Source organism: Schistocerca serialis, chromosome 5 (assembly GCF_023864345.2).
Source record: "Schistocerca serialis cubense isolate TAMUIC-IGC-003099 chromosome 5, iqSchSeri2.2, whole genome shotgun sequence".
Lineage (NCBI taxonomy): Eukaryota > Metazoa > Arthropoda > Insecta > Orthoptera > Acrididae > Schistocerca > Schistocerca serialis.
Genome location: NC_064642.1, coordinates 29,421,728 through 29,441,672, shown reverse-complemented (window position 1 = coordinate 29,441,672; position 19,945 = coordinate 29,421,728). Strand labels below are relative to the sequence as shown.

General features: G+C 42.4%; 1 protein-coding gene and 1 pseudogene across 1 annotated transcript in view; one reads left to right on the top strand and one right to left on the bottom strand.

Annotated features, from left to right (window-relative positions):
* Window positions 1-19,945, bottom strand: part of LOC126481724 (uncharacterized) — a 414,263-nt gene that overhangs the window by 118,392 nt on the left and 275,926 nt on the right. The window contains exon 12 of the mRNA XM_050105677.1: window positions 5,595-5,896. Coding sequence (XP_049961634.1) covers window positions 5,595-5,896 — 302 coding nt within the window. The remainder of the gene's footprint in view (window positions 1-5,594; window positions 5,897-19,945) is intronic.
* Window positions 9,260-9,377, top strand: LOC126482769 (5S ribosomal RNA; annotated as a pseudogene).

The following is a 19,945-nucleotide window of genomic DNA, read 5'->3' as shown; positions in this document are numbered from 1 at the left end:
GAATGTTGTTGTAACTCACTACAGTAGTACAACTGACGTTTTTTAATATATTATACTTCCTATCTTTGTAGTGTTCCTTTTAGCAGTCATGTGGTTGACCTCACATTCTTCGTTATTTACGGTCAATTGCCAATTTTTGCACCATACAGATATTTTTTTCTAAATCGTTTTGCAATTTGTTTTTATCTTCTGATGACTTGATTAGTAGGTAAACGACAGCGTCATCTGCAAACAACCTAAGACGGCTGCTCGGATTGTCTCCCAAATCGTGTATATAGATAAAGAATAGCATAGGACCTATAACACTACCTTGGGGATTGTCAGAAACCACTTCTGTTTTACTCGATGACTTTCCGTCAATTCCTACGGACTGTGACCTCTCTGGTCGTACATCATGAATTCAGTCGCATAACGGATTTGATATTCCATGAGCAAATTCATGGCAAGCAGCCCCTGCGGTACAGTGTCAAAGGCCTTCTGGAAATCTAGGAATATGGAATCAATTTGAAATCCTTCGTCAACAGCACTCAACACTTCATGTGAATAAAGAGCTAGTTGTGTTTCACAAGAACGATGTTTCCTAAATCCATGCTGTCTCTGTGTCAATACACCATTCTCTTCGAGGTAATGCATAATGTTCGAACGCAATATATGTTCCAAAACCCTGCTGCATATCGACGTTAATGATATAGGCCTGTTGTTTAGTGGATCACTCCTATTGCCTTTCTTGACTATTGGTGTGAACTGTGCAACTTTCCAGACTTTGGGTATGGATCTTTAGTAGAGCGAGCAGTTGTATATGATTGCCAAGTACGGAGCTAATGCATCAGCATATTCTGAAAGGAAGTAGATTGGCATACAGTGTGGACCGGAAGACTTGCTCTTATTAAGTGATTTAAGTTTCTTCACTACTCCGAGGATATTTACTTATACGTAGGTCATGTTGGCACCTGTTCTTGATTCCAGTTCTGGAATATTTGCTTCGTCTTTTTTGGTGAAGAAATTTCGGAAGGCTCTGTTTAGTAACTCAGCTTTAGCAGCACTGACATTGATAGTACTTCCATTGTTATTGCGCAGAGAAAACATTGATTGTGTCTTACCGCTAGCATACTTTACATACGACCAGAATCTCTTTGGATTTTCTACTGGGTTTCGAGATAAAATTTCGTTGTGGAAACTGTTACAAGCATCTCGCATTGAAGTCCACGCTAAATTTCGAGCTTCTGTAAGAGATCGTTAATCTTGGGGATTATGCGTTCGATTAAATTTGGCATGTTTTTTTTGGTTGTTTCTGCAACAGTGTTCTGACCTGTTCTTAGTACGAAGAGGGACGAGCTCCGTCGTTTGTTAATTTATTTGATATAAATCTCTGAACTGCTGTCAATACTGTTTCTTTGAATTCAGCCACATCTGGTCTAGTCTTACACTGTTGGCTTGGAAATTGTCTCTCAGGAAGGCCTCCACTGAATTTTTTTATCTGCTTTTTTGAATAGGTATTTGTTTCGTTTAATTTTAGAGGATCTGGGAGTAGTGCTATTCAGTCTCAATACGAGAACCCTGTGTTCACTGATCCCTGTATCCGTTTTGATGCTTGTTATTAGCTCAGGGTTATTTGTTGTTAAACGGTCAAGTGTGTTTTCACAACAGTTTACTGTTCCAATGGGCTATGAACTAATTGCTAGAAATAATTTCCGGAGAATACGTTTTGCACAATTTCGGTAAATTGAGGTCCCCGCCAACTATAGTTGTATGAGAGGGGTATGAAATTAGACTCAACATTTCTTTGAACATTTCAGCAATTGTATCATCTGAGCTGAGAGGTCGGTAAAAGAATCCAATTATTAATTTATTCCGGTTGCCAAGAATACCCTTTGCCCATACTAACTCACAGGAACTCTCTACTTCAATTTCGCTACAAGATAAGCTACTTCTAACAGCAACAAACACGCCATCGCCAACTGTACTTAGCCAATCCTTTCTGAACACCGTTAAGTCCTTCGCAAAAACTTCGGCTGAACATATCTCCGGATTTAGCCAGCTTTTAGTGCCTATAACGATTTGAGTACCACTGCTTTCTATTAACGCTTGGTGTTCTGGTACCTTACCAACTCAGCTAAGTTCCGACAAGTCCGTTTTTCTCATTTGAAGTGGTGTTCTAAAAGTTTGTATTTTACAATGCTGCTAGTGATTACTGTTTCTGTTATCTCTCACCCCACGGACCCAAACAGCCACCTCTGTTGTGCAACCAGTTTCACATTTTGATTTTTCTAGTGTTTAGAACTAGCCTTCAGTGTAATAGTTTGATTGCAAATAAATAGTGTTGATCAGACCCCGGCGTTCCTAGAGTCTTCTACATCTACATCACATAGATACTCCGCTAGCCACCATACGGTGCGTGGCGGAGGGTACCTTGTACAACTACTTGTCATTTCCTTTCCTGTTACACTTGCAAATAGAGCGAGGGAAAACGACATCTACATGCCTCCGTATGAGTCCTAATTTCTCGTATCTATCTTCGCAGTGCTTACACGGAATGTATGTTGGCGGCAGTAGAATCGTTACGCAGTCAACTTCAAATGCCAGTTCCCTAAATTTTCTCGATAGTGTTGCTCGAAAAGAACGTCGCCTTCTCGCCAGAGATTCCTGTTTAAATTCCTGAAGCATCTGCGGGTCAGTTGCGTGTTATTCGAACCTACCGGTAACAAATCTAGCAACCAGCCTCTGAATTGCTTCGATGTCTTCCTTCAATCAGACCCGCTAAGGATCCCAAACACTCGTGCTGTACTCAAGAATAGGTCGCCCAAGCGTCCTATATGCAGTCTGCTTTACAGGCGAACAATTGTTTTCTAAAATTCTCTCAGTAAACCGAAGTCAACCATTCGCCTCCTGCTGCGAACATCCTATCAAGTTCGAAAATCCGCACCTTTTGAAGTTGCAGTGTGATAATGTGCTGATCCAAGCTATCAACCAGCTTTCATTGGAAGTTTCTTCTTTCTGCATTTGTCCCTAACGACTCAGAAATCGCAGACTGATCTGCAAATCCCATCTTCCCTTTGTTCTGTGTTAGGACGCGACAAACCATACTTGTAAGGAGAACGGCCAACACATTTCACCCGGCCACATGCAGAAACGATAATCATCCGCCGGCCGAAGTGGCCGTGCGATTAAAGGCGCTGCAGTCTGGAACCGCAAGACCGCTACGGTCGCAGGTTCGAATCCTGCCTCGGGCATGGTTGTTTGTGATGTCCTTAGGTTAGTTAGGTTTAACTAGTTCTAAGTTCTAGGGGACTACTGACCTCAGTAGTTGAGTCCCATAGTGCTCAGAGCCATTTGAACCATTTTTGATAACCATCCTGTTTATATCAGGAATTTTGGAGACATTGGGTTAACTATACTACTACACATGTAATATAATGCAACAGTTGCCGGCCGCGGTGGTCTAGCGGTTCTAGCCGCGCAGTCCGGAACCGCGCGACTGCTACGGTCGCAGGTTCGAATCCTGCCTCGGGCATGGATGTGTGTGATGTCCTTAGGTTAGTTAGGTTTAAGTAGTTCTAAGATCTAGGGGACTGATGACCACAGATGTTAAGTCCCATAGTGCTCAGAGCCATTTGAACCATTTGCAACAGTTCGTTCAGTTCTTAAAAGTAATGTTTGATTTCAGCTATAAATCAGAAAAGCTGTCATTTACACTTCACACAGCATGTAGTGACACAAGGTCTGCTTTCCAGAGTCCGCACAGGACACGATGGCTGATGAGCAATGAACAGTCTTCGTAAAATGCGCTGGGTGAGTTGATTCGTTTGTTCGGAAGTGGAGGACAACATTGTTTGTCCACTTTCAAGCGGTTGGCTGCGTGCTGTGAAGACAGAATCGAGGCGATCACTTTACAATCTTTCTCAAACGATTGTACAGAAACTATTCAGTAAAAAAAATTAGTTTGATTTACTTATAGATTTATACGTATGCTTCGTGCTGATGTGTCCAGCATTTCGTTAATGTTCATAGATATTGTGATATTTGCATTGAAGTAAAACAGTCCACAAAACTCAAAAAGTATGCAAGAAAAAAATAGGAATCGCTATGATTTTACGTTTGGTGCATCTTACATAATATGTTGGAGCAAATGAAATTTAACTAGCATATTGAATTTTCCTTAAGACCTGGGAGGTAGCATCTATCTATCATCAATTTCGAGGAAATGTGTTTGATGTGGCACACTCATTTGTGATTGCTTGTGACAGCGATAAAGCCAGAATGAAATATCCACAACATATTTTATAAACTGTTTGAGATATGGAAATGAGATTTTGGAAAAATATAGCATGCAAAGAGAAGAGTATTTTGCCGTATGATTATTGTGCAAAACGTCGTTATTACCGTGTTATTCCACTAATTTCAGGCTTTTCCAGTGAAAGAACATGGTTTTTAAGAGCGATCGATAGCTGATTAAATGATAAATGCTGTGAGTTCTAGAACAGCATGGGTGAAGAAAAAATGTTCAAATGTGTGTGAATTCCTAAGGGACGAAACTGCTGAGGTCATCAGTCCATAGACTTACACACTACTTACATTTACTTATGATAAGAACAACACACGCACCCATGCCCGAGGGAGGACTCGAACCTCCAGTGGGACATGACATGGCGCCTCAAATCGCGCTACCACTCTGCGCGGCCATAGGTTAAGACATTACACGTTTATTTTTGTACCGAGGATATGTTTTTTCATGTTACTGACCTTACTTTTCTCAGTTCCTCACTTAATGAACTAAATGAACCAGTGTTTCAGAATTCTGTCGTCAGTGAGGTGACACTGTGTAAACTCCAGTGGCAAAACAAGCAAATTTTAACAAGACAATAAGAGAAATAATTAGATTTTACTAAAAATTCACCGCTCATGATGCTTCTCTGAAAGTTCAAATAGTTAACATGCCTGGCGAAAAAAAAATTGCTACTTTTCTTGCACTTGCAGCGAAATTCTTCCTTGATACTAACCAAAGCAGAGGTGACAGTAGATCTTTTTGAATGGTCATCATGCAAGTCCGGGTATGTAGGGCACCCACTTAATGTTTACAAAAAATGTGAATGTAGGCGTCAGTTTAGAGTGGCACTTCCCCTGCAGCACTCGGCATTTCCCCTACATTGCCTGCCTGCAACCCCCACCACTACCGCTCTCTCCACATGTACCTTGCTGATTGTGCATCTCCCGGCCACATTATTCTGTGCACACTCTACACTGATTAACATGTTGTTAGATATTGGTGTTAAATCTTAACATGGAAGAGGTAGGGGACATGGACTGTCTATATTATCTCTAATCTATGGATGGTCACCTTACTTAACATCATTTGTAATGGGTGAAAAACACTATATGTCGGATACTGCCAAACTGCAAAAAATGTCTGTTAGCATTTATATGTGGAGGGGAGCGTTACTTGGGGATGTGGCAACAATCAATCATGGCGTCATTGAGGCTGCTTTGCGGTCTTTGAGGATCTCTGTCCCTGTAGAGTCACAGGTTGACAGACAAAGACATGGTTGCAGAACCCCGAGTGCTGTGTGAAGGACTGTTTATCATACACACTCACTCACCTGAGAGCAAAGACGATGATGGTTTCCTGGTATGCATCCCGACCGGCTGCAGCTTCCCAGCCAGTGTGCGACTCGTGCACGGCCATTTTGCGCTTCTCGAGCTGGTAGATGTCCGCCTTCTTGTTGAAGAACGTCTCGTAGAGGCGGCACAGGTCGATAGCGCCGTCGGAGAGCACCTGCGAGCCGTCCTCGCCGGTGGCGACCTCGGCCAGCATGGCGGCGTGCAGCGGAACCTCCAGGAAGCTGAGCGCCTGCCGCCTCAGGCTCGTCCGCTCCTGCAGGGCCTCCACCTGCCGCAGCACCTGCAGACGTTCCGAGGGGGTAACGTTACCCACTGACGTTCACACGCCACAAGGCGGGGGCCAGTTCCACAGTACTAACGCAACCTTTAGCCATCTGTGGCGACTTTATGTCCCGTAGCCATTAGACCGTGGTCCGTTCTGTTTCTGTGCCTAAAGTTCTGTCTCGGAATGCTCGAGTCATCAATAAACTCACCTAGCCGAACTGTTTTGTACCTATATTCTCGACTGAAGAGCCAATGAAACTGGTACATCTGCCTTATATCGTGTAGGGCTACGGCGAGCACCCAGAAGTGCCGCAACATCTCAAGTAGTGCTGGAGCGAACTGACACTATGAATCCTACAGGGCTGTCCATAAATCCGTAAGAGTACAAGGTGGTGGAGATCTCTTATGAACAGCACATTGTAAGGCATCCCAGATATGCTCAATAATGTTCATGCCTGGGGAGTTTGGTGGCCAGCAGAAGTGTTTAAACTCCTGGCACCACTCTAGCAATTCTGGACGTGTGGGGTGTCTCATTGTCCTACTGGAATTGCCCAAGTCCGCCAGAATGCACATTGGACATGAATGGATGCAGGTGATCAGACAGGATGTTCTCCTACGTGTCACTTGTCAGAGTCATGTCTAGACGTGTCTAGGGTCCCATATCACTCCAACTGCACACATCCCACAACATTATAGACCCTCCACCAGCTTGAAGAATCTCCTGCTGACATGCAGTGTCCACGTATTCATGAGCGCGTCTCCATACCTGTACATCTACATTTACATTTATACTCCACAACCCACCCAAAGGTGAGTGGCGGAGGGCACTTTCCGTGCCACTGTCATTACCTCCATTTCCTGTTCCAGTCGCGTATGGTTCGTGGGAAGAACGACTGCCAGAAAGGCTCTGTGCGCACTCCAATCTCTCTAATTTTACATTCGTGATCTCCTTGGGAGGTATAAGTAGGAGCAGGCAATAAATTCGATACCTCATCCAGAAACACACTCTCTCGAAATCTGGACAGCAAGCTACACCGCGATGCAGAGCGCCTCTCTTGCAGAGTCTGCCACTTGAGTTTGCTAAACATCTCCGTGATTCAATCACGCTTACCAAATAACCCTGTAACGAAACGTGCCGCTCTTCTTTGGATCTTCTCTATCTCCTCTGTCAACCCGACTTGGTACGGATCCCACACTGATGAGCAATACTCAAGTATAGGTCAAACGAGTGTTTTGTAAGCCACTCCCGTCCACATGATATAACTTGGAACGAGACTTGTCCGACCAGGAAACATGTTTCCAGTTATCAACAATCCAATGGCGGTGTTGATGGGCCCAGCCGAGGCATAAAGCTTGTGACATGCAGTCATCAAGGGTACAAAGGTGGGCCTTTGGCTGCAAAGCCCATATCGGTCATGTTTCGTTGAATGGTTCGCACGCTGACACTTGTTGATGGCCCAGCATTTGCGGTAGATTCTCTTCAGTCGTCGTTCGTAGTGTTCTTGCACGATCTTTTTCCGGCCGCAGCAATGTCCGAGATTTGATGTTTTACCGGATTCCTGATATTCATGGTTGTTGTTGTTGTGGTCTTCAGTCCAGAGACTGGTTTGATGCAGCTGTCCATGCTACTCTATCCTGTGCAAGCTTCTTCATCTCCCAGTACCTACTGCAACCTACATCCTTCTGAATCTGTTTAGTGTATTCATCTCTTGGTGTCCCTCTACGATTTTTACCCCCCACGCTGCCCTTCAATACTAAATTGGTGATCCCTTGATGCCTCAGAATATGCCCTCCCAACCGATCCCTTCTTCTAGTCAGGTTGTGAAACAAATTTCTCTTCTCTCCAATTCTATTCAATACCTCCTCATTAGTTATGTGATCTACCCATCTAATCTTGAGTATTCTTCTGTAGCACCACATTTCGAAAGCTTCTATTCTCTTCTTGTCTAAACTATTTATTTTCCACGTTTCTCTTCCATACATGGCTACACTCCATACAAACACTTTCAGAAACGACTTCCTTACACTTAAATCTATACTCGATGTTAACAGATTTCTCTTCTTCAGAAACGCTTTGCTTGCCATTGCCAGTCTACATTTTATATCCTCTCTACTTCGACCATCATCAGTTATTTTGCTACCCAAATAGCAAAACTCATTTGCTACTTTAAGTGTATCATTTCCTAATCTAATTCCCTCAGCATCACCCGACATAATTTGACTACATTCCATTACCCTCGTTTTGCTTTTTTTATGTTCATCTTATATCCTCCTTTCAAGACACTGTCCACTCCGTTCAGCTGCTCTTCCAGGTCCTTTGCTGTCTCTAACAGAATTACAATGTCATCGGCGAACCTCAAAGTTTTAATTTCTTCTGGATTTTAATTCCTACTCCGAATTTTTCTTTTGTTTCCTTTACTGCTTGCTCAATATACAGATTGAATAACATTGGGGATATGCCACAACCCAGTCTCACTCCCTTCCCAAGCACTGTTTCCCTTTCATGCCCCTCAGTTCTTATAACTGCCATCTGGTTTCTGTACAAATTGTAAATAGCCTCGTAATAGCAATTATAATAGCTGGATCATATTCATGGTACTCTCGTGAAATTGTTGTACAGGAAAATCCCCACTTCATCACTACCTCGGAGATGCTGTGTCTCATCGCTTGTCTACTCTGTCTAAGAGACAAATAGGTCACTACGTCCTAAACGATCTCGAGTTTCTAGGCAAGAAGAACCATCTAAAGGAAAATTTTGCTCCCATTCGTTAAAACAGTGACACGCCACAATAGCGGAGTGCTAAGAAGACGGGATATTGACACAGTGTTTAAACCAACAAAAAACGTGTATCAGTATTGGAAAACTGCGAAGGACTTACGATCGCCTCTTGTTACAGCCAAAGTATACAAAATCCCTTACACATGCAGTTATGTGTACACAGCAACTACAAATAGAAGCAATAAGACTCGAGTTAAAATCCACAAGAGGAATAGTCTTCTGGGAAACTTGACAGTAGCGCTTCATACACTGGGATTAGGGGACAACCAAATTCGCTTCCCCGGAAATATGGTTTTATAATGGTCCAACCATTACTACCCTAAGAAGCACAGGGACCATAGAAATTCAAAAGCCCAAAAAAAGCTGTTATAAGAAGGGACTGCAATCAGACAAGTTGTGGGCCTTAAGAGCTAAATGAATCACATAGCGCCAACTCCCACCCCCGTGCCTCCTCGCCCTACAAGCTCCATAACACAAGTTTGTGCAACTGCGTGGTCACAGACAACGGGATGACGTGAAGAACAGACTGTTGCACGGATACGTATAAACAGATCGGCTCGCTGAGCTTATTTAAATTTGAAACTGCTATCTGAGTCTTTGGCCAACGGCCTTGCCGCATTGGATACACCGGTTCCCGTTAGATCACCGAAGTTAAGCGCTGTTGGGCGTGGCCGGCACTTGGATGGGTGACCATCCAGGCCGCCATGTGCTGTTGCCATTTTTCGGGGCGCACTCAGCCTCGTCATGCCAATTGAGAAGCTGCTCGACCGAATAGTAGTGGCTTCGGTCAAGAATACCATCACAACGACCGGGAGAGCGGTGTGCTGACCCCACGCCCCTCCTATCCGCATCCTCCTCGGAGGATGACACGGCAGTCGGATGTTCCCGGTAGGCCACTTGTGGCCTGGAGACGGTGTGCTATCTGTCTTTAAGGCCTCTAATGATGTGTCGAGCATTAGAAGTCGGGACGTCAGGCACAAAAACACGCCTTGGACCACGGGCTGGAGGGCATGAGACTAAAACCGCCAAGAATGTCTGGAAAGCTTGTATCGTATGATGAAAACCTTTAAGTTCTTCGATGTGTCATCAGAATTACTCTGTGACGCAGTTTAAAATGTACTAATTTGCGGCACAAAGGGCATTCTGGGAAGGAAAAGTGTGTTCATTGAATGGGTGTTGCCTAGAGAAAGCCGGCCAAATTGAGACCGGCAGCGAGTCTACTTCCAGTCACTGTCAGGTGCCGAAACTGCTGCCTCACGTGAGTACGCGGGAACTCTCGGTCCTTTACAGCTGTGTGAAGCTGTTTACGCCCCTTACATGCCCTACCAGGCCTGGTAACAACACCTAAGGACGTTCTATCTAATCATTTACATTCCTGTGTATGGAGTGTACATGTATGAAGTTACACTGATGTCTATCCATCTCGTCTATATGCTCCGCTAATTACGTCAGGCAGTAAATATGTTTTTTCTTTCAGTATAAGTTTTCATCAATACTAACACCCAAGAATTTAGAACATTCTGTCCTGTTTATTATATATTGTTTGAACACTGTACAAACAGAAGATACTGCAGTTTTGATAGTACAAAGGTGGACGAGATGTGTTTTTTCAGTGTTGAATTTTGTCTATTTATGATGAGCCATTTAATAAATTTAACAAAAATTCATTTACTTCCAGCTGAGAACACGGCATTTCCCAGATATTTATTTATAACTCTGTCCGAGATTTCATATGCGTGGAATTTATTTTTGACTTACGAAGCTATATGTACGCAATGTTCGAAGTAGTGTGATTGGAGACATGAGTGGTGAGCTTGTTTGTTCCACTGTCACGGGAGAGAGCCACACAGAGCTAAAGTTAAGTGATATTAAGATCCATGTCCGCAACACGCAGCGTCTGCCCTTGTAGTTTGTTTGCGGTCATGGCATAACGTAAGCTCACCAGGAATCGGACGTATTTAAAGCGAAATGGTAAATTTTCAGGAACTGCATGCGAGATCCGGGGTATAAAAACTCGGTTGTTTGTATTAGTTCTTATAAAAATTTCCGCTTCCACGCTGTTACTTTGGAGAGAGGTAACTTTAAGCCTGCATGAGTCAAGGGTTCTGAGCATCGGGATAAGACATGACGCTCTTGATCACAGTTACGTCGCGCCTCGCTTTGGGAAGGAGTTTCCAAAGAGCGAGTTAAAGCTTGATGTTCTCGAGCCGCAGCAAGTCTCTTCTCACGATCCTCTTTAGATTCTTGAGACTGCAGGGTCCTCAGTCTTTTAACCGTTCTGGTGTACTCGGGAAGTCTCGGCCGTTTTCTAAGCGTTTTTATTCGTAAAGAAAACGAAAATGTAATTAGTATTTCGTAGCAAAGACTATAAATAAAACCTATCGAAAGAAGTAAAGCAATATCGTTAAGTTTTTAATACACAAAGCGAAGTCTATCCAACGAAGTTCAATGTTACTTTGTATTCGTAAAGATAAAATAGTGGCACTTAATTCCGTCCCAGACGTTAACTTCCGAAAATATTTCTGTCACTGAATTAAAAATGAACTTTTCTAGTAAAGAAGTCAAATATAAATAAAACCTATCAAAAGAAGCAAAGCAATGTCGTTAAGCTTTTCATAGGCAAAGCGAAATCAGTAAAACCACACATCCTAGCCAAGTAAATTCACTGTTAGTCTGCATACATACAGATAAGATTGCGGCACTTAATACTGTCAATGACGTAAACTTCCGAAAATACATCTATCACGGAGTTCGAAAACAAACAACGCCACCTGTTGGTTCTTTTATGTATTATGAAACTAACAGTGGCATCTATTGGTTCTGTGGTGTACTATACTGTGATAATTAAGTCTATAACATAAGCTATTTTCAATTTTTCTGATTTTTTAAAGAAATTCAGTCATCGTTTAGCCTCTAATCCGAGGAGTTAAAATTGGTGTCTAAAGGGAGGTGTGCCCATGATGGACGTCCTGCAGTCCTCAAATCTTATCTGAAATCAAAAAGCAAAGACTATTCTCAATCCATACGATATTGCACATGGAGCAACAGCTTAGTTCCTTGATATTTGAAAAAAAGAAAATTAAATGACGGGCGTTTGAAACAAAGACGTAGCTTTCTCATGTACCTTTTTTTGGAATGACTAATAAGTAAATTAAAATAAAAAAGAATTAGCCTGTTACTCCTTGGGGACAGGCCGGAGGTGTACCTCAGGCTGACGGAATGGATTGCAGGCACATTGATAAAAATTTCTTTCTGAAATTTCACTGAACTACTCCTCAGGTATGTCTGCAAGGAGTAATAGGCTAATTTTTTTATTTCAAAGTATTCACTAGTTATTGCAAAAAAAAAAGTTACGTGACAAAACTACATGCGTTTCAAGTGTCTGTTATTTTATTATTTTTTTAAATTTCAAAAATCTATTCTATTACTTGATGCACAATATGCTATAGATTGAGAATACTGTTTGCTCTTTGACTTGGGATAATATCTGCAGACTGCCGGACTTGCATCATGGGAACACCTCATTTTGGACGGAGCAACTTCAACTGCTTAACAGTAACTTAATTTCTTAAAAAAATCAGAACATTTTAGCCAAGAACCAATAAATAACATGAAAAAAGAGGAACTTGATTGCTTCATCAGCTTTTCATAGAAAAAAATCGTAAAAATCGCTCATTTACGGACTGACTGATGGGAATGGATTCTTAAGCTGAATAGAAAGTTTTAGATAATACTTTAAATCACCGTAAATTTTTTTTTTCGTGATCCGATTCTGGTTAAATAAAGCCCATACGCTTCCCCGGCTACGCTCAAGTTATCCGTGAAGACCCCGTGATAATTCGTCTAGTAGTTTTGGTGATTAGCACGCTCAAACAAACAGGAATACATATCGGTTTTACAGTTTATTAATAACACGGGTTTTCTCTGTTGATACTTATTTGCTCAGCGTGGCGCTAATACTTTATGATCAGCAAGATGGAAAAATTTTCCCCTCATGGTTCAAATGGCTCTGAGCACTATGGAACTTAACTTCTGAGGTCATCAGTCCCCTAGAACTTAGAACTACTTAAACCTATCTAACCTAAGGACACCACACACATCCATGCCCGAGGCAGGATTCGAACCTGCGACCGTAGCGGTCACGCGGTTTCAGACTGTAGCGCCTAGAACCGCTCGACCATCCCGGCCGACTTCCCCTCATGTTTTAAATAAAGTGGCAGATACCCAAAACAGACCAAGAACAGTAACAGGCCCATCACCGAACGTTGTTCAACGTCCAGTATTTCGTAACACATTATCAACAGTGCCCCAGCATTCTGTATTTTTTTTTTCTACCTCATCTGCCAATTTTACGCTATTATTTCTCGATCATTATTTCTGTCTTACACGAGTGAACTCCTTCTCCAGATTTGATGCCTTCTTTACTGCTGCCATGAATATCCATTAGTTCATCTTGATTCCCAGTTCCGCATACCATATTGTTGCTAAGGCTGGCATTACTGTAATACCATATAGTCATTACAATATCTATTACCACTGTAACATAATAACATAAATAATTCCGCACTCAGGGAATGAGTGAAGGGGGAGCAGATTCCTGCACCACCACTCAAGGCAAGGTCCCAGTGGTGGTGGTTTGCTGTTGCCTTCCTCCGACCTGTTATGAAGTGTATGTGTCTGTGACGTGGGTATGACTGTGGTGAGTGTTTGGAAGAGTGCAGCGTTGGGTCTTGTGTTGTCATGGATGAAGAGGAGGGAGAGGGTGAAAACCTGTGCCTGCACACAGCCATCCCCCCTTGAAAAGGGCCAAGGGGACTGCCAGGGTTCACGTCCCCATCTGGTGGGCAAATCACCATCAACAGTGTCACATGCCTACACTTCAGGGGACACTGCGGAAAGGTCAGAAATTTAATCCAGGACACTGGCACCCGGGCTGGTGAGCACGAACTTTGCATCACCACCTCTCCTCCTATAGCCAGCCGAATACTGGCACTGAAAATTTCATCCACCACCAGGATTAGAGCTGGCTTACCGCTCAGTCGATCACCACTGCACAGGCATGCATTGGCGACCTCAGCTGTGGAGGCAGGAATTACTGTACTGCCTTCATATTTAGTATTTGTATAGATTTCCTCAGTCTCCTGTCCGCAAAGTGAACAGTCTTGAGCCATCTGATTGTATAAATTTTCTTAATTATGTGGAGAAGAAAGCTGGCTCTAATGAGGTGAGTAAAGTATTGATTTTTTTCCAGTCACTTGGCCAAGGTCAGTCCAACACTTCACCTGATATATGCAGCGAGCTGCTAAGAAATATATGTATACTTATATAAAATTATACACTTACATACTGTGTCAGAACTTGCCCAGTTTATGTACGGTTATGAAAGGGCTAAATATTGTTAATCTGAACATGGTTCGTTAATTAGTTACTTCAAAAATCTGCTTTTTGTAAAATTCTAAGAGGCATATAATGTTCCACATCCATGAGGATCTCCTCAGGACGGATCTATGGGACGAAAAACTAATCTAATGTAATGTAATCTTAATGCTAGAACGTTCTGCTTTTGAAAGTAGATACACTTTATCATAAAAATACATGGCAAAAATTTCCAGAAAGGTATCTGTTTTTCTTTCCGAATTATTCCACTTCTTTCGAAATAGTAGAAACATATAGTAGACACATCAAAAGAAGATAGTCGTTGACTGTGCATATTGTATCACACTCACAGTCCCTATGACTGTTCAGAGATGTCATTAAACCCGCCCAAAGATGTAAACAAGGATACATGAGCAGCGCCTATTAGATGGAGGGGACCCGACAGCCGATCAGTTAGTTCCAGGAAGGAGGTACACGGCCGTGTTGTATGTAGTTCAACCATGCCTTGACGGCCAATAACACAGTTCTATCGCGTCCGCATTGTTGCCTTGTGCCGGGAAGGGCTCTCAACAAGGGAAGTTTCCGGGCGTCTCGGGGTGAACCAAAGCAATGTTGTTGGGACATGGAGCAGATACAGAGAGACAGGAACTGTCAATGACATTCCTCGCTCAGGCCGGTCAAGGGCTACTACTGCAGTGGATGGCCGGTACCTACGGATTGTGGCTTGGACGAACGTTGACAGCAACGCCACCATGTTGGATAATGCTTTTCGTACAGCCATAGGACGCTGTGTTCCTACTCAAACTGCACAATAGGCTGCATATGATTCGCAACTGCACTCCAGACGTCCATGGCGAGGTCCATGTTTGCAAACACGACACCATGCAGCACGGTCCAGATGGGCCCAACAACATGCCGAATGGACCGCTCACGATTGGCATCACATTCTCTTCACGATGAGGTGGCATATACCTTCAACCAGACAATCGTCGGAGACGTGTTTGGAGGCAACCCGGTCAGGCTGAATGCCTTAGACACACTGTCCAGCGAGTGCAGCAAGGTGCAGGTTCCCTGATTGGAGTGACATTATGTGGGGCCGACGTACCCCGCTGGTGGTCATGGAAGGCGCCGTAACGGCCGTACGATACGTGAATGCCATCCTTCGACCGATAGTACAACCATACCGGCAGCATATTGGCGAGGCATTCGTCTTCGTGGACGAAAATTCGCGCCCGCATAGTGCACATCTAGTGAATGATTTCTTTCAGGATAACGACATCACTCGACTAGTGTGTCCAGCATGTTCTCCAGACATGAACCTTATCGAACATGCCTGGGATAGATTGATAAGGGCTGTTTATGGACGAAGTGACACACCAACCACTCCGAGGGATCTACGCCGAATCGCCGTTGAGTAGTGAGATAATCTGGACCAACATTGCTTTCATCAACTTGTGGATAGTATGCCACGACGAATAAAGGCATGCATCAATGCAAGTGGACGTGCCACTAGGTATTTGATGTACCGGTGTGTACAGCAATCTGGACCACCACCTCGGTCTCGCTGTATGGTGGTACAACATGCAATGTGTTGTTTTAATGAGCACTAAAGAGGGCGGAAATGATGTTTACTTTGATCGCTATTCCAATTTTCTATAGAGGTTCCGGAAGTCTTGGAAATGAGGTGATGCAAAACTTTTTTTGATGTGTGCATTAAAATACCATCAGTTTCTCACTAAAACATATGGCAGAAGTTTCCATGAATATACTTCAGCAATTTTTTTGAATTACTAAGAAAAAACCAATTTTTGTACCAAAATTTTGTAAAACCAGTTAGATTAAATAATCCTTGTTGTTAAGCTACAAAACAACAAGATGATGATGATGTTTTTTGGGGGGAGCGTTTAACTGCACGGTCATCAGCGCTCGTCCAATGTCCCAGTTGTTGCACAGTCCATTGGCAATAAGATGACAGCACTATATTGATTATATATAATAATGAAGCTGTATCAAGTTTCAAGATAATATTATAATTTTTAAAAGGAATAGAAATTAAAACAGAAACAATTATAAAGCCACCATCTACTGCCAGTTGCGTGTGGAATATTCTGGAGTTCAACATTTATGTTATCAGGCTAAAGATTTTATAGAACATAAATGAAGTGCAAGTGTATTTACAGAAAAATTGAGATGATTGTTACTCTTCAACTAATAACTATGTAAATAATTTTGTAGCCATCAAGGGTGTTGGCTGGGCACTCCCGCGAACACTAGAAGCATTTCTGCAGTAAGCGTTCCCTTCGTCATTCGCACCGAGCGTATACTGTGTAAATAACGAGGTATCTGCACGTGGGAAATTATTCGATCGTTGTCAGTCATACGGGAATGTGCTACTTTCTGGTGTGAGTGTTTTCATGTCCGCTTTTTCCTCGGATGGCGTTAGTAATGGTCGATATTATTGTGTTTCAGTCGAATGATATACTGTGTACAACTGATGAAACTGTGTAAAAGCGAACTGACTTGGATTAAGAATTCATCTGGAAAGCCCATGTTTCGTCCTCCATATTCTGTTCTGTGTCCCACTCACTATGTTACAGAAAGCAGCATGGCAAGTGTACGAGATTATTCTACACTTTTAAGGGGAGCAAATATCTTTTCGTAAATGGGATCAAACAGTAGAAATCATCTCTGAACTGAATACGATAGGAAACATTAATTATTTGAAGAACTAATTTCTTGTGCATGAAAACATTGATCACAATATTCTGTTTCGTTAAATGACAGTAGGATTATTTACCATCATGGTTCCTGACTCCTTTCCGTGATTGTTAAAGTGTTACAACATTGTATTTCAGTTTAGGCAAACTGAGAAGTGGACCCATAGAATGAAGAGTATGGACAGTACATTCTTCATTGCATTCTAGCAGTTCCCCCAAATAGTTTTCAGGCCATTGTAAAAGGCTGTGGTATCTAAAAATCGCACAAGACTTACCAAACACTTCAACTCAAATTAGAGAATAAACACCTTATTTAACCTGCAGACCCACAGTTATTATAACATTATTTAAGAATTTAAAAATAGGTGACCTTTATGTACTGACAATGGCGAAGTGCTGTACATTATGTTTTCTATGAATATGATATGACGGTGGCTTCTGATAATGTTGGTAGGTATTGGGATGTACAAAGTGTTAGAGAGGATATGACATGGACAGACATGCAGTATGTCTATATAGGAAGAACCAAATAGGTAGTCTGTAGGTGTTGAGAGATAAGTGGAATGCAGTTGGGCAAGAATAAGTTGGGTTGGAGCTTTCATTTAGGATGGGTAGGGTAGGTTATTGTTGGAAGGAAGTGTAAGACTCACCTCAGATGATGTTGCCCGCAGCTGGCAACGAAACGTCAGGGAGAAGTATTTCTACTATTGGACCACGGCCTCTTAACCCGGAAGTTTTAATTACTGAAGACGCCTGCCGTGAAAGCCTGTAGGGAAGCAGCCTACTCACGCTGTAGTAAATTCACATCAGTTTCCATTGTGTGCCAGCCAGTCTGCTGTAACTAGCTCTGACGTCATAAATGTTGCGCAATACCTCAAAAATCAAGCAAATGACCTAAAACTTTTCTAGCATGTCAGGAATAATACTAAATTAATGTGTGTTAAATATCAGTTCGATAACTTCAGCCATTTTCGAAATTTGGACGTTTTTCTGGAAAAATCATTGGCGCAACAGAAAAGAGCTAGAGACTTCAAAATTTATATTTAGATTCATCTTTCATAATGATTCAATAAAAACAGTACTTTGGATTTCACATATTAAGATTTTAGTGGAAATTCATGATTTTGTGGTTTTCGTCTCAAAACTGAAGGAAGCAAGATAGATTAAGTAGGCTAGTAAATAAGGCTAGGATGTTTAGATTTAAATAGGTTGGAGGTCCGCTATGATTATGAAGATGTGTAAAGTTTCTTTTGAATACCTATAAAATTATAGCGATAGCGGATCTCAAAAGGGCCAGTTCAGAGCTCATCTACTGCGTACAGTGTAATTTAATTAATTCTCTCGCCCAGAATATTTAACTTAGCCACGTCAAAATTTTATTATCAATACTTACCTGCGTGCTGAATGCACGTTTAAATTAAGAGCTTCTTCGGCCATCAGCAAAAGAAGCTATAAATTATTATGTAACTTGAAGTGGTGCATTACTAGCCCAGCGGCTAGTCGAGAGAGCCGATTTGATCAGGCGTTCCCTTAGCCGTCCACACTGCGGCTTTATATATAAGAACGCAGCGCGAGGAAGAAAGGCCCCAGTTCTCTCCAGACGCTGAATGACACGCCATCTGTGTCGGGAGCCGCGTCGCATCAGTGTCACTGCTACAAACAGCCTCGGGTGCCGTATTAAGTTACTAGAGATACGCGGAATCATGAAAACATTTCATGTGAAGTGTTAATTCTGGAATGATTTTCATTATCTAGCTTCAGTTTGCGTATTGTCGTATTTTCACGTGCCGTCGCGGGACAGACATTCTACCAAATATTTAGCGTGGCGTTTGATGAAATATTTTCATCAAATTATGGCGAGCATTCTTTTTAGCATTTAATTCGGACATTTATAGTTGCATCGGCACATTAGACTCTGAACTGCTCTGTTAGTTAGGTTGTAGGGATACTTGTGTTTTCTATCAGTGAATTTCAGAATATACTCAACTATTTTGGAAAACCGTTTTTGATTAGAAATCCCGGACAATCTCCTAATTCCTCAGAGCTCTAAGCTGCAGCTATAATAACATTCTCAGATAAAGTGGGCACTAGGATCTCTAATTACTGGTTCCATGTTTTATGAAATCACTTTCTGGGTGCCAAAAAGTAAATAGAGAGCCAGTGTTGAGAACGGCGAAAGACAGCATTAACAACATTCTAAATGCCAGAAACTGATTCAACATGCAAGCATTTATACAGCAATGCAATTTAATTATTTCTGCAAACTTATCCGCCGCCCCACATATGGTGCATCCGCCGGGAAATCAACTAAGTGAAAGTGATTTTTAACTATTCGGATTCGCGAGTGGAATGCGACACGCAGCTGAGTAATAGAACAGTGAATGTGTTACGTGTGCATGTGGACGATGCAATTGGATTAACAACGCATCTGGATTGACGGAGCTGGCACTGAGTCTAGCGGTGCTGCCGGCATCGCGAGAAGCCAGTCTCGCCGCACCGCAGTCGTCCGCTGGAGCAGCCGGCGCAGAGCCTGCAATTGCGGGCCACGCAAACACACAACAGCCGTCGGAGAGCCGTCTGCAGTTCAACGTGCCACGTCGCATCAGGAATCCTGGTACGCCGCGCCGGCAACGCCATACGTCGTGCAGAAGGAACTAAGCTAAGTGAAAAGCTGTTAAAAATTTTACTAACCTGCACTACAAGACTGTCGGCGATGGAACCGCCAAAAGAAACTGAGGTTAAACTTGTATCAGAACCTATGTCTGTTGAGGGAACTGTAAATCCAGACAATGGTTCGAGTGTAAATATGCATGAAAGTAGTAATGTCAAAGTGAAACATGAAGTATTGTCTCCTGACAGTAGTGTAAAATGGGGCAATGATTCAATAATAGAGACCCCTGTAATAAAGCAGAAAGTAGAAATTGTAAATTTATTGGATGATAGTTTCTCTGGTGAATTAAAAATGAAACAGTCATCAGAGATGGTAGAGTTTAAGAAGGAGAAGTTAGATATGACTAATCAATCAGAAGTTTCATTTAGTTTTGATGATTCTGGTGTTGGAGCTAGTTTTTTGTCACCTGAGTGTGATAAAAAGCCAGCCAGTGAGCAACCCAAAGATGCTGGGGCTGTTGATCTAAATGTTATATTACAAGCAATAGCTGCCAGTCAAACAAATTTTAATATGCAGTTTGAG